The 16032-nt window shown below is 28.8% G+C and overlaps 1 protein-coding gene across 14 annotated transcripts in view; it reads right to left on the reverse strand.

The window, feature by feature from the left end:
• The window catches only part of LOC117167443 (junctophilin-2), a 219730-nt gene that overhangs the window by 27720 nt on the left and 175978 nt on the right, over positions 1-16032 (reverse strand). Inside the window, exon 1 of one of the 14 annotated variants that reach the window (XM_033352393.1) lies at positions 1688-1960. The exons of 12 other annotated variants lie outside the window; for them this stretch is intronic. Coding sequence is in view for 1 of the 2 variants with exons in the window: in XM_033352391.1 (XP_033208282.1) it covers positions 5363-5386 (24 nt within the window). In the remaining variant the exon portion in view is untranslated. Of the gene's footprint in view, positions 1-1687; positions 1961-5167; positions 5387-16032 lie in introns of those variants that run through there. One more of the 14 variants, XM_033352391.1, reaches the window with a different exon arrangement.

The following is a 16032-nucleotide window of genomic DNA, read 5'->3' on the forward strand; positions in this document are numbered from 1 at the left end:
TTCTTATTAAGTCAGGAATGACTTCTTTTTACTTAATAAAAATTAATTTTTTTAAAGAATATTTATTCTTAATAGATAAAAGTTTTTACTAATAAAGTAAAAGATATAAATTGTATTGCACATAGACTAACCTGAGGATTCCATTCTCTTAGACATTGATGCAGTGCGTTTTTTTTTAATTAGGATATTTTTTAAATAATGAAGACAGTTGAATGAGTTTTTAAAAATAGTTTTTTCAAATCTTAAAAAAAATGATCAAAACCTTAAAAATGAACAAGTTGGCGGATGTTATTCTGAAAAGAGTATTTTTTACCTTTTCTTGCATGTTGCATATTTAAAAGAAAAATTATTCTTAGAAAAATGGCAGCTAGTTTGTTCATTTCTAGCTCTTTTAAATTCATCTGTGGATTTAGAAAATTGAAAAAAATCCACTCACATGAGGTTGTCCATATATGACGTAACGCTTTTTTGGATGACCCTGTGACCCTCTTTACCCCTCGTAATACTACAGTAACAATAGATAATGACTCCCCCCCCCCCCCCCCCCCCCCCGCCACCCTCATTGTTACGTAACTTTCAGTCATCTAATTTTTTCACTGTGAATACGACGTTTTTGTATGTGTTCAAACATTAGTGCCAATTTTTCATGTCTATAGTTTTCGATACAAAATTATGATAAATCTCATTTTAGAAAAAAGATTTTTGATTAAATGTCAATATTTTTCAAATATTAACAAAACTATGAAATCTTTTTGTATATACTTAATGAAACACTGGTTAAAAAAATTTGACTCATATTTTTTCAAGATTTTTTTATAGAAACTTTACAACTTTTTACGATGCAAATTTTGTATTCCATCCTATCAGAAGCATAACGGCTCTTCTTGAACCCTTCATGTCCTTAAAATCGTTGCGTAATATATGAACTACCCTAAGATTAAAAATTTCATTATCTTCATTATTCAAAAAAATACTATGCTTTCAAAAAATTCTCATTTTTGAAAAAAAATTAAAAAATGTATTGGCACCCGATCCTAACACTTCTTTTAGGTACCAAAGAACACACACTAAGTTTTGTGCCTTCTGAACAATTTAAGCTTAATTCGAATCATTTCCGTTTTGCAGATGCTACTAGTAAAGGTACCTACAGCTTAAGGTCAAATCCGAACTATTAGAAGCTCTGTAGAAGAAAAAGTAATTTTCCCTTGGTACCCTCAAATCACAACTTAGCGAGGAAATCACTTTACAATTTCAGAAAATTATATTTTACATAATACGTGGATGACCCCTAATTTTCAAATCAGAGATATTAAAAATTGATCCAAAAAATAAGCTATTCCAAACTATAGTCATTCGAGAGAATGTGATTAGTTAAAAGAAGGATATTTAAATTAAAGATTCTCATATATGGCTAGCTGTACAAAGTTTTTTAAACATACCTGATTTGTACACAACATAATAGAATTTGGGGTTTATTTATATTCCAAATTTTTTGAAGGTTTATTTATTTCGTGAATCGAACCATTACCGGTGATTTTAGAACTTAAGTTGACTTTCAAAAATAAATCGAAGAATTTTTAATATCTCTGAATTGCTAATTCAAACATAACCATTTATTTGAATTAATTATTTAATGTCTGTGGTTCGCTTTCTACTGTTTTTTTCCAGGCAATGTAGGTTTTTTCACCATTATCTATGAACTTATCGTATCCCCGCTTTTTTTGTAATGAAAATTGATTTCACTGTCCTTGCTGTCCTTGACGTTTGACGTTCAATGAGTACTACTGGAAATCAAAACTGTTGAGGTTCAGCGATCGAGTTGGAGGTCGTCGCCGATTTTAGCGACCAGCTGAACGGGGCGACCTCATCGCGAGTTTACGAGCAACATGAACCCCGACATCTCGATTTTCGACCTCCGCGACTCCTGGTGCAGAAGCTAGGCCGCAGACTGAACGTCCCTGCTCCGATCTGACCGAAATAGAGCGACGCCCCACTATTACTGGCAAAAAAATAGCTAGCGACGTCGCGACGCTTCGGCAATACAGTGCTGCCAAACTCCCCCTTGAAAAGCAATTAATCATTCGAATGTTAACATTTTTCCGGATGGTCAAGATGAAGGCGATTCGATTTTGGTCTCCTCGGATGGAGCTGGAAAAGTCAGTTGAATGTACGATCAACTCTTGGTATGAGTCAGAATCGTCCTTGGCATGCTTTTGACGTTTGTGCTACTGCACTTCGTAAACTTGACATCCCAGGCCCACGTATTATTTAAATAGAAGCGATGCAAATAAAGATATGCTTTTGAAAAGTGTAGTAGATTTAGAGTGGAATTTCACCATTTTAGATGGTTGATTTGCCAATTCATCTGTGCCAATTATTTTAAGTTTTATTTTCATAAAATCAAATTAAACTTACTAAGCTCAGTTCCGTTTTCGTAAAACTTCATTAAGGTAGTTGTCTTGCCAAAAATTATATCTTTGAATAAAATAGTTTTTCTGCGATTTGAAGAATCAAAATAATATATCACTGATGATATCATTTTACCGAGAGACCTCATTTTTGATTAGATATTTAATAATTTAATGAAGCTTCGTTAAACCAAGTTCTCGTGAAACCTAGAAGTGATCATAACCTACACTCAGCTTATAAATTTTAATTTATGTAGCTAGATTCTATTTTTTCAAGCTTAGAGGCTAGATTCAGAGTTTTATGTTTGTGAGCTCGTTTAAGTTTTCAACTTTATCAGGCAGCTTGATTTTTATATGTTTATACGTTGGATTAAGGTCTTCAGTAAGTTTCTAAGTATAAGCTCAGTTCAGTTTAAACAATCATAAACACAGCTTAACTAAATCTGAATGCTTTTGCAATCTACTAACTAAAATTTAGTTGATTTGAATTGAAATAATAAGCTATTAAGCTAAGCCTTTATAATTATTTTTTTTTAGAAGAAGATAAGTTTTTAAGTTTTGAATGAGATTTAAAATTATAGCGTAGCTTATCTTAAATTAAAGTCTCTATTTGTATGGCGGGACAGACAGGAATTAGTGTCATGAATCATGATTAATCAACAATTTTTAATTATTTGAACGAATGTAACGAAAATGATGTAATGCATTTTTTAATGACAATTGAAAATTTTTTTAGCTCCCAAAAACATTTCGCAATATTGAGTATACAGCTAGATGTACGAATATCCTCAGCCATCCTAAAAACCATGAGCTTATAAATAAGCTAAATTAAAAAAATTAATTTTCCACCCAACTAGCCTTGATATTAATTCATTCTGGACCAAAAATGAATTTGAATCCAAATAATTGATTAATACTTCTTTCATTCAATATTATCAAGTACAGTTTGAAAAGGCAGCAATTAGACAAATATTTGTCTTGAACTAAAGAAACCGCTCCATTAAGATATTTTTTTTACATTTAACCAAAAATAACTTTAAAATGAAAGAAATTGCTTTAAATTGGAGAAAATTTTTTATTGGAACAAAAAATCATTCCTTTGAACCAAAGATATTTCTTCGAGTCAAAAGGAAATTTCTTTAAATCAAAACCAATGAATATTTTTATTTCATTTAAATAAATTTTCTTTGTATGAAAGAATCAATCTTCTAAGTAAAAATTTCTCGATAATAATGTCTTTTGTTTTACAAAAATATATGTAAGAGTTTCGAGTTTAAAGCTTTTTTTATTTTTTACGGCCTTGAATATTATTTAGGAATTTCGATTTTTATTTGTTGTATATTTATTATAGTCTATGAATAATTATTATAGGCGGCATAATTCTGAGTTATGCAATTAATCTAATAAAAGTCACGAAACTTTAATTAAATACCGTGTAAACCACTATGTTCTTGTATTATTTTTTAGTATCGTCTACTGGAGGTACAACGATACATTAAGAAGCTATTTTTAATTTTTGTCATTTTTTGCTACACTTCCTAACACATTTTATTCATAGAATTCGTTACAAATAGACTTGCCAGAATTTTAAACATTTTATTTTTGCGTTTCTCACGCAATCTTTCGTTCGAAATTTTTCTTCGTCAAAGTTGACGTGATAAAACTCTACTAATTATAAAGAAAAATCAGTTATTTGGATTAATACTTCATTTAGAAAAATTAAGATTAATATAATTTTATGCATTACATTATTTATTAATTTGTAAAGGAATTATTTTGTGATTCAATACAAGTTTTGAGTATTGCTTTGAACTTTTATAGAAATACAATGCTGGACACAATCAGCTAATTATATCTGAATAATTTAAAAAGATCTCTTTCTCGGTTTGTGTTTTCTAAAATAAAAATTACCTCAATAGCCACAATAAAAAGTAAGTAAATAAATGTTCGAATATTTTTCATGCCTACTTTTGTAACGTTATCGTTCACGCTCATAAATACACAGTAATACAAGATGATGAATTTTGAATGTAGATGAATTTCATTTTTGCATTAAATTAAGTAAATCACTTAATTTGAACCAGAAATGGAACTCAAGTCCAGTGTCTCGTATCTAATATACGAGTAATATGACAATTAACTGACAGGTATGTTGAGTTTGAGATGATTTTCATTCGCGTGCTCTGAAATTCAATTTGTGCTGGCAGAAAGGCGTGCGCAAAATGCGATGCGACGATGCTCAAACACTGAAACGGATTTCGGCGATTTTAGAAGAGGAGCCAAGAGATGAGCTGAGAGTAGCCAATATGGCGTCGATAACGCTGGATCGTTGCAATCAACACTGAGCTCATGATAGTTTTTCGTCAACGTTTCCTGTTCTGACATATGTACTCAGATCTATAACGGATTTTGAGTATTAGTAGAATAATGGTACAAATGTGATAAAAAAAGATATGAAAAAGGATTGAAGATTGACGTTTTGTACTTGGTAGCTTGAAATGGATATAAGTAAGTGCCTTGTTTAGTGTCATTAAGTTCTTTTTCCCTTCTACTAATCTGATCGACTTGGATGACAAAACAACTTAATTTTTTAGGCATAAATGAATAATTTATTTAATGTTCACATTTAAAAAAAACGTATCTCCTAAAATTATTCAATTTTTTATTCATTTCATGTTCCTAATAACTGAACGATAGCGCATACATTTTATGAATTTCAACAATCAGCTGACTTAAATTAACCTATAGGTTTCATTTCATACGCACGCGTTGACGGAAAGTCAACAATCTTTCTGTCTTAAATTAACCTATAAAGTACATTTTACGTAGATGAAGCAGCTGACTTCCAACCAAGTGCGTTACTTAAAGTCATGTTATCATCATCAGTTGATGTTCCACTGGCGAATGATCCTTTTGGTTACATCTGAAAGTCAACCGCCTTTTTCTACTTAGATTCAGATTCTTGTATTACCCTGTAGCTAAAGAGGGAGAGAGAGAGAGAGAGAGTCAGTAACAAATTATTATCATATGCGATCGGATATTATTAATCGATTTCTTACTTTAAGCTTTTTGAAATTATGCTTCAAATTTCAATATAACAAAAATGCTAGTAGAAGATTAATTTCTACAAATTATTAAAAGTCAATTAGGTGCTTCATATGGGATGAAAAACTACGGATATTTGGGTTCGAAAGTTCCCTGAAATACCTCAAATCTTCAATTAAAGCATGAATTACTAAAAGTTCTTATTGTTACTTCACAGTAAACTCCAGGAATAAATTTCATCTTTAAATTTGATAAAAACGCAGCAGTATGAATATGTGATCGTCTAGGTTCACCGAAAAAATTTCATTCCTAAATTTAAAAATCCTCGCGGTATTCATTTTTAAAATCGTTTCACTTTATTCAGATGATTTTAACCAAAAAATCATTCACCTACACTTAAGGAATACATAGGTTGCACTTTGTTCAGTTTATATTTTATAGTGTTTGTTTACGATTTTTTAAGTCTTCATCAGGGTCGACAGAAACTAAAGGTTTGTTCAACAAAAGTGAAGGACTGAACTTGGCTGAGTGTTCACTATAAAGTATAAATTAACTGAAGTGCAACCTATGTGTTCTGGAAGTGAAGGTGCATAATTTTGTGGTTAAAATCATTTAAATAAAGTAAGAGAATTTAAAAAATACATACCGCGAGGATTTTCAAATTTATGGAGGAAATTTTTTCGGTGAACCTAGATGCAACCGTTTGGCATATCAGACATGGCAAATAAATATTTTTGTCAGATAAATTTTATCTTTCGTCAGATAAACGTGCTGCAGCGTTTTTATCCAATTTGAAGATAAAATTTATTTTTTGAGTTTACTGTGTTATTAACCCACAAATAGATGATAACGTAACTTAATAAAAAATGCAGCGTTTTTTGTGCTTCATCTAAAATGTTTGTAGTTTGAAACTGTGAATTTTATACGTATCCTAAGTTTGCAAATAACAGTTATCGCGATCGAGTTGAATATCTTCATCGTTAATTAAAATTTGCAGTATTTTTAAGTACTTTGATAATTTTGAGTGCAATAAGTAAGATATTATACATGATATTCTAATTAAAAAGATCCTATTTAATTAAACCTTGTACTCTCAAATAGTATCTCATTCAACTTTTAAAAATATTTCAAGTTATTTAACAAAATTCCATAAAAAATGGAAGTATAAAGAAAACTGGATATGAAGGTAATTGCTTAATAATTCGAAAATAATGATAATAATAATAAACAAATAATATTGCGAATTTCGCACGTGGAATATTTTAAGACACCGCGTTTTAACTTTGCTCCGATACGTTTATTGTCTTCAGTAGAAAATACTCTTATATTTCAGTGGCCTTCCACCTCGCCAGATTTTGGCACAAGCCCCGAACCGACAATATCGAACATTTACAAATGTACATGTAGTCTGTTTCGTAAAATTGTTAGAGAGTTCCTTAAATATGTTTTTATTTATACTTGAGAACCCAAATCAAGACACCAATCAATGTTTCACCGGATTTTAGGAAATTTAATCTTGTAATTTGGAAAATAGGAGTTTGAAAAATACTAGAAGAATCCATCCAGGAAGATTCTTATTTTAAATCTTCAACTATTAACATATACAATATTGGAATTATATTATGGGCTTATCAAAGACGATCCATTATGAAACATTCGGCCACATCAATTTCCAACTTCCGTAACACGCATGCACACATTCAAAATATTTCTACGAATAAAAACTTTTCTACATAAATCTAAAAGTTTGCCACTTTTCTAAGCTAAAAAAAGCGAAGGGAAAAAATTCTGAAAAAATGATAAAGAAATTCGGCAGGCGATTTATAGTAAAGATAATAATTTTGTTTAAAGAATTCGTGAATAAAGTTATTTATTGCATGATGTGACATAAACATATTGATGTAAGTCCAGAGTATTGAGTTTTTAACAGTGAATTGTACAATTTTCCGCTTGTTATTTACACCTGAAACTTACATCTTACACATAAAATACAGCTATTACATTAAATCAACGTCGACACGCATCAATTCATGGGTATTTCTATAACGTGATTAATCACGTTTACCTGATTAGTTTGTACGACATTTAAGAATCGTTTTGAACTATGACTGAAGTAAAAATATAGCGAAACTTCCAGTGCAAACCGATAGTTTATGTAGATCCATGAAAGAAAGGAATGAGTGTTAATACACATTAAAAAAAAACGATTTTCTCAAGATGGATGTCCAGTTCGAGTCGAAGAAAAACATTTGGATATAGTGACATTATTATGTTTAGCTCATAATATTGTATTTATTTATACGAATTGCTTTTGCTAAGTTTCGAAATTAGTTATTTTTCACGTAAGATTCTAGAAATTAGATTATGCAAATCGGCAGATTATACGATTTTTTTCATTTTCTAGTAAAGCAGTCGTTCAAAAACTACGTTACGCTATTTTGCACTTTTTTTATGCTCCCCTTTTTCACCACAGGTTATCACAAAAGCTTGAATCCCATAGGGATTTGATAAACGCCTAAAATAAAATACAAGACATTAAAAAATACTATATTTTAATAGACTTTACAGTCCAAAATGATCTAAAATCAGGGACAATAGGGTGATTTTTTAAGAAAATAGGGGAATAAATTCTTTAAACAGATATAAATTAATGTGTGGGTACTATATTGAATTTAATATGAAAAGCTTATGACTTCAAAGGGGATGAGTTTCTAATTAAATAATTGAATTTTCAACCTTCAAAAACAAATGTTCAACTAGACAGTTGAATTTTCGAACAAAGGAGATAACTTTTTAAAGAAATTATTGAATTTTTAACCAAATAAATGAATTTTTAATCATATAGTAGACTTTTTAACCAAATAGTTGAATTATTAATAATAAATTAAATGGTAGACTTTTTAAACAAGAAAGATTAAACTTCCACCAAAAACAGTTGTATTGCCAACCAAATAGTATAATTATCTATCTAAAAATACGAATTTTTGTAGAAGACCTTTAAATTTTCAATTCAAAAGGATGAATCTTCTATACAAAAAGGCAAATTCTTAATAAAATTCTTTAATTGTTAACAACAAAATTACATTTTTAAGTTAAATTGTAAAATTTTCAACTAAAAACAATCAAATGTTCAACTAAACATGGAATAGTTTAGATTAACAGTTGAAAAGAAATTAATTTTGTAACAAAAAAGAAGGAATTTTCTACAAAATAGTTAAATCCTCAATCAATGCAATAAATGTTCAGCAAATTAGTTTAACTTCCAACCAAGTTGCTGAATTTTAAATCTGAAAGGATAAATTCTCAATGAAAAGTTAAATTTTTAATTAAAAGTGACAAATTTTCAACCAAAAGTAGAATAGAACAAAATATTTCAATATTCATCCAATTAGATAAATTTTTAATAAAACTGTTTATTATTTAATGAAGTAATTGACTTTTCAATAAAAAAGATGAATTTTCATTACAGAATTTAGTAGTAGAATTTGAAAGTAAAAACGATCAATTATCAGCCGAAAATAGATTAGTTAGAACTTCACGTTGGAAAATTAATTTTCAACTGAAAAAATTAATTTTAAACAAAATAATTCATTCTTCAACCAATAAAGTGAATGTCTAACAAGGTAGCTGTTGCTTGCGAAAAAAATTAAAAAATGCCATTTTATACAAAAAAATATACTATGGCCAAACAAAATTCACAACATATCTGTTTTATGAAAGTACAACTTCCACAAAATATTAACAACAAATATAAGTGTAAGATTTTTTAGAAAATCAAGCTATAATATTTTCAGAAAAACTTCCGCCATTTTGTCAGTTTGAATATTTCTTCAAACTTTCCGACGAATTTCGAAAAAATAAGATAAATGCTGTATCAGATTAAGAAAGGAAGCGATAAGTTTCTCAATAAGGTCATCAGTTAGAGAAGTTAAAAAAATCAGTTTTTTTTTAGAAACAAAGTACTAAGTATAACAAAGTATAAAATTGTAGACCTTTTTTTCTAATTTGAAAATGCGTATCGCCTAATTTCCTCTAGGATGCAACATCAACATACTTTGTCTCGGAGAGAGATTCTGAGATTTCAAATGTAGAAGCTACCTAATTTGAAATGGATTTGGTCAGTAGATTTTTTAAATAAAAAAAATTAACCTCGAACGAGAGAAAGGGGGAGTTTTTGGGAAACAAGGTGAAAAATAGGAATTATATAAAAGAAGGGATCAAGAGTGAAATATGTAAAAAAGTGTAAAATCTGTATTTAGATGCATTACTCGTATAACAAAATCACTAGCTTTACCTTTTTCAAAAAATGGTTCTTCACATTTATATTTTCCATATGTGATGATCTCTACCAGTACGAAGTGGTTTTTGAACGACGCCAAAGTGATTGACTTCTATTCAACGTCTATAATATTTTTGGTCTGAACAACTATGTTAATGCATTTACTGATTATTTTTGGTATATTTTTCAATTTCATGTACGTACATTCGTCTTTGCATTCTCAATCAATTTTGTTTTCGAAGATAAATGAACTATTTCTGTATTACGGAGTAAGTAATTTGTATGGAGAAGAGCAGTTAAAGCGAAGTGACTCACAGTAACTATTTTGTCCACCTTAATTGTTATTTTTGTTTCACTAACAACAGGAAAGACATTTCATATACGAAACTTGGCACTTTATCGCTCCCTAGAAATCGGAAATTCCACAAAGAGGAAGCTTTAGCAGCATTATACTGTTTTTTACATTTTTAATACATATGGACGTTTAAAGTTACATATAGAGAGACTAATTTTTAGTTCATGATTTCCCCTGTTCTTTTTAAATACTTCATAACAATTACTTGCAGTTTAAACGTAACTTTACAAACAAGTTTTAAGCATTAATGTTTAAAGTAAATACTCTGAAAGGAAATTTAATTGCGCATATTTTTTCTTTGGGCAAAAAAAGTTGTAGCCTTTGACGTTTTCAAAGTAATTTCTTTTTTTAGAAAACAATTTTTTTCTATTTCTCTTTAATTCAACTCGTAGTATTTCAAGCAATTTTTCGATTTTTTGGAAAGATTTTCTATGATGTTCTACTAGTCATGGGACAAATTATAAAAATAAGTACTTGTTTGTAATAAATTTTTCAAATAATTATCATTTTCTGTGAATTTGAAATATATGACATCAAGAAATAATTAGTATGAGATTTTTAGTTTATTCTCTTAAAGAAATGAGACTTTTTATATAAAAAAGATTGAAAGATCATATTTTACAGAAATTGCTTAAATAGTTAACAGTTATTGTTAATTGAAAAAATATTAAACCAAAAATTTACTGGGAAAACATTTTTAGTTGATTTCGTAAAAAGGACTTAAGTCTTTACGTGGACAAATGGCAAGTATGAGAATTTGTTTACAAGAATTGATTATATAATTGAAACTTTTAGTCAAATTCCTAAATATAAAAACTAGGAGTCATTAAAACGACATTTTTTATTTTATTCTGCAAAAAATTGAGCTTATTCATTCAGACATTGCCAAACTGTATATTTGTTTACGAGAACCGTTTAAATAATTGAAAAATACCAGCTGCTATTAATTAATCGTACTATAAATTCTCATATATTTTATGCAGAAACAATGAGTTTCAACAAATAATCGCCATAAATCACGAAAAAAGACCTGCTTATTAATTGTTTTATAAAATCATAAACAATTTTTTCTTACCCCAACACATAGCAAATTCCTTAAAACAGTTGCAAATTTGAAAAGTTAAATATAAATTTTGGTTATTAGTTCAAAAAAGCTGCTTTGGCTCATATAATTGAAAGATTTTTTGTTATTGAATGAAAATGAATCAAAACCCGTCAACAATATTGAAGTGTTAAGCGATTGCATTTTTGTTAGAAGAGTACCTGCTTCTGAAAAATACTTGGATTCAATCTGAAATATCTATTATCAATTAAGCAACTATCCGAAAAATATTTTTAATAGCTTAGCGAATCTTTAAAAATGTATTGAATTTGTAGACAAAAACCGTTTTTTAATTGAATTGATAGAATATAATAAATTAGTTTTTATTTTATAACCAAATTTTAGAAACAATTATGCATAGAAGGTGTTTATGAGAAAACAAACCAAGTTTTTTCACTTAAATAGGCCAATAATTGAATAAAAACGTAACTTCCTTATCAGATTGAATTATCTAATAACAATTGATGATCTTTTAAGCAAACTTGATTAACAAATTTTCTGTCTGGTTATTTTAAGAGGTGAAAAATTGTTTTTTTCAAGGTGATGAAGTGTAAATAAATTATTTATAGAGCTTTAGGGATCTCAAATGTTAGTCAAAATGTTTCATTATTAACAATAATTGTTTAAACAAACTTTCATCATCTAATGCATTTCTTAAGAAAAAAAATGGCGTCTGCATCAATGCAAAAAGTTTTAATTGATGGAAATTGTTTAGTGTATGTTATGTGTCTACTCAGCAGTGCAGAATCTGATCATTTGTTTAACAAATTATCGTTTGTTATCAAGTGATAGCCAGGGGTTATGTCTAAAAACTGGTCAATATAGGTATCCCACAAAAAACTTGGCTATAAAATTATTAAAGCCAATAACAATAGTGGATATTTATCAGAGTTTCTAAGAGAAACAGTTTAAAAATGAGTTATTAGCAGTTGGTTCCGTTAGAACATCCAAGCTTTTACCTTTAGAAATAAACGAAAAATTAATTTAATAATTAGGTTTCTTCAAACGATTATTATTAAAAATGAATTTACATTATTCTTTTCTATAAATTGTCCAAATTTAGTGCAAATCAATTGACAAATTACAGCTATTTATAATATGAATTGATTTTCAATTACTTATTTCTTTTTAAGAAATTTAATACAGTTTCAAAAAATCGTTTCGCTATTAGGCAACATTTTTGGAAAGTTACTTCATTGATGATAGGTATTTAAGATTGAATTAAAATATCTCTTGAGAACTGATGGTCTTCTAAAAAGAATTTTTTTTAAATTATTGCAAACAGAAAAAGATACTATTTTTTATTTTAAAAAAACCGCAATTCTTCCTATAAGAAAATACACTTTTGAAATTAAAATGCAAAACTTGTTTGAAAAGTGTCTGGCGAGCGGAGGCCAACACCGTTGAGCGATTAATACTGGATACAAACCCTGGGAAATAGCCGATGTCGGTTACTGTCGTTAAGAGAAATCTGCAGTGTCCAACTGCAGCTTTCTCGATTGTTTTTATTTTAAACTTTTTTTTATTGATTCCCTTAGTAAATGCTAATTAAAATGTTCCATTCTTACCAAGTACTCATTTCAATACCATGCAGCTAGTTCGGATTAAGTATAATTTATGGTATAATTGAGGCCAATTTTACAATTAAGTGTATAATTTAATTTAAAATACTGAATTAGAGATAATAAAATTGAAATTGTTTCACCAATTTATTAAATACCGACAAGTTATAGCCTTACTGAAGTCTTCCTAATCCGACCTTTCTGAAAAGGTATGAATATATACAACACTCTTATAAGGCGTTCTCTTCAAAAAGGGAAAAGACACCGATCGAATTAAGGCGATTGGGCAATCACATACACATTCGACTCTATAAATTATCAATTATTATTGCACATGTACCAGAGTACCTAAAGTAAACATAAATCATAAAATATAAACCCCATTTTAAAATAGGAAGTGCCTTGTAGTCTTAAAATTCGAAATGAGTACTCAAATATTCTTCATAAGCTTGATTAATCGTCCCGAATTTTTAGGACTTGTCCATCCCCTTTTTCAAAAACCTCCATTTATGGGACGCATCGACACAGCCTTTTTAATATTAATAAAGATTAAAAGAAGGAATATGAAAACTTTAATTTTTAAGTGTGCGGAAGCTAATTTAATACTGAGATTCTTTATTCAGTTTGGACTTTCTTTAAGATCAGGGGTTCGTTTATACGTAAGTTTCCTCAAAAAATTCAAGTCTCTTTTCAATGTGAACATAATTTGTACAGAAACTATAAAATACTTCCATAATCTCATTGAAACAATTGCAATATTTTAAGTCAGTATTCTGATATCGGCTAAAAACATATGAGCAACAAACAAAACGTGTTGCTAATTAGTTATTTAAATTTCCTAACTAAAAATGCATCAGGTACGAAATTGTCAACCAATTGTTTTTTAGAACTAGCTGTACATTACACATTTATATAAGGGATTATTAATATTCTAAAAATATTATTCATATTCAATCAATTTTTTCATACAAATACCATTAGAGGTATATTACTTGTGTGAAGCAGGTTCCGTTAAGTTAAATACCTTGCTTGGAAGATGAAGGTGTCAGTATTTTAAGGTAGTGGAGTGTCAAAAATCTGGTATCTGGCAAAAAAAGTTTTCTATTTATTTTAAGTATTGAAATGATATTACGAAAAATAATTATTTAAACAATATTTTTTGTGATTTAAATTTTAGTAACTGTCGCTTCTTATCCATTAAAAAATGTAAATTTTTATAAATCATGGCTCATATTTTTGAGGTATACATTCCCAGTTTCCACTTTTGAAAAAAAGTAAATAATCTTTAAAGTTGGTTATTTGTTTAACCCTCAGTGCACACGCTGGATCTCTCATAGCATTAAATATTTTTTGTCAGAAATATCTTTTAAGGCTGAAATTTTAGCCACAAATATAAAAAATTGAAAAAAATGATCTTTTTCAGAAATTTTTTTCTCGAAAAATCTGTTCCTAAATGATTGTTTTATATGAGAATAATTACACCGACTTTTTCAAGCAATACGAATTAATTATGTAATGTTTGCAGAATATCGGAGAATTTTTGCAAGTTGTTTGGATGAGTAGTTTTAAAATGGTAGACGGCGGAAAAGTGCACGGGATCTCACAGACCCACAGTGGGCTTCGTAATCCAAAAAATGGGTGTGTGCTCCGACGCTTAATACGTGTTTCCTCCTTAAAATAAACCATCAATTATTGCAATTCAATTACTTTTCAAAAATTAGTAAGAAGCGATAATAATCAAAAATTAAATTTGAAAAAACATTCTGAAAATTAATTTTTTTTCTAAGTTTTAAATTCTTGTCTTAAGAAATTATGTTTTTATTCAAAATTACACCATGAGTAATATTATTTCAATTCTAAAAATAATAGAAAAACCATTTTTTACAGCCGTCTGATTTTGACACAACTAACTTGGGGCGAGTATTTGTGCTTACAGTAATGTAGGTACTTACAACACGTTGTATGCGGACAACGTACAACAGTGTTTTTCTTGAGTCATAGTCGTTATCGATGGTCGGTAAATCCGATAAATGTTCATGTACATTTTTATCTTTATTACACATAACATTTCATAACTTTTTTTTACGCAACATACTTTGAATTCTCACATTTTCGGTTAAAGGTATCTTTTACAAAGACGCAACACGAGTAAAGCTGTACATAAAATATATTTATTATTTAATGTTTATTACTTATTTTATGTAAGACACCGTTAGCAGGACATCGAATCAAAATGGAGCGGCGTTAAAATTATGAATATTTTACTTCTGTATGAGTAAAAATAATTCAGGTAAATTTTAATTTCAGATATTTAATTTCCAAATGAGTGCTTTCTTTAACATTGTTCACGATATAAGGATTAAAATACAGGAGATGTGAAACTGATAATGATTTGATGTCCTGTGAATCAATAATTTAGCAGTTTAAATCATTACCGTGCTGGAAATTATGTGTTAATTGCTCAGGCGCGGATTAATTATACCTGACTTTCTTATTATGTTTTTGAACTATATCATTTTTATTGTATTTTGTTGTTTTTTATGTTTGTTTTAAATATCATTCAATAAAGGCACCAACAATAAATTTATTTACTTTTATTGCATACAATTCGAATAAAGAAGGTTAGGTATTTATAATAATAACGATATTTAAAAGTGAATATTTGAAAAAGTGATTCTCAGAAAGACTGAGAAAACTATTTACTATCATTAAAATGTGGATATTTAATTGTGGAGCGACAAGCTGGATATTAAAGTGTAATATCTAGAGATTAAAATTTCATATACAGGTACGCATATTAATATTTTAACGTTTGGGTGCTGGATATGAATTATAATATCTAGATATTGCATCTTAATATCCAGATCGTCGTTCCATAGTTAAAGGGCCACAAATTAATATCTATAATATCAATTTTTTCTGTGTAGAGGGAACTCTTATAAAAATTCTAAATATTAAATTACATCATTGTTTATATTTTACATTTTTAAAATTATAATATATTGAAATTTTAATCCGAGCCTGGGGATTCAACAAGGTCTGTGTGTAAATACTATACAATATGTATATAATAGCGTTACGGTGTAGGGTCATGCGTTAGAAAAATAATATCTCTGACAAACAGGATGGCGGTGTGGAGGTAGAAGACACGGTTTTTTTCAAAGCACAAGGAGCATTGTTTGAAAAAAATAATTCGCATATTCAACCAGGCCAAGAGGATAGATTTAAGAGTATTATTATAATTTCTCGTGTGGTTATTAATGTACGTGAAGTTGTAAATA

The sequence above is a fragment of the Belonocnema kinseyi genome, chromosome 2 (genome assembly GCF_010883055.1).
Source record: "Belonocnema kinseyi isolate 2016_QV_RU_SX_M_011 chromosome 2, B_treatae_v1, whole genome shotgun sequence".
NCBI classification, from domain to species: Eukaryota; Metazoa; Arthropoda; class Insecta; order Hymenoptera; family Cynipidae; genus Belonocnema; species Belonocnema kinseyi.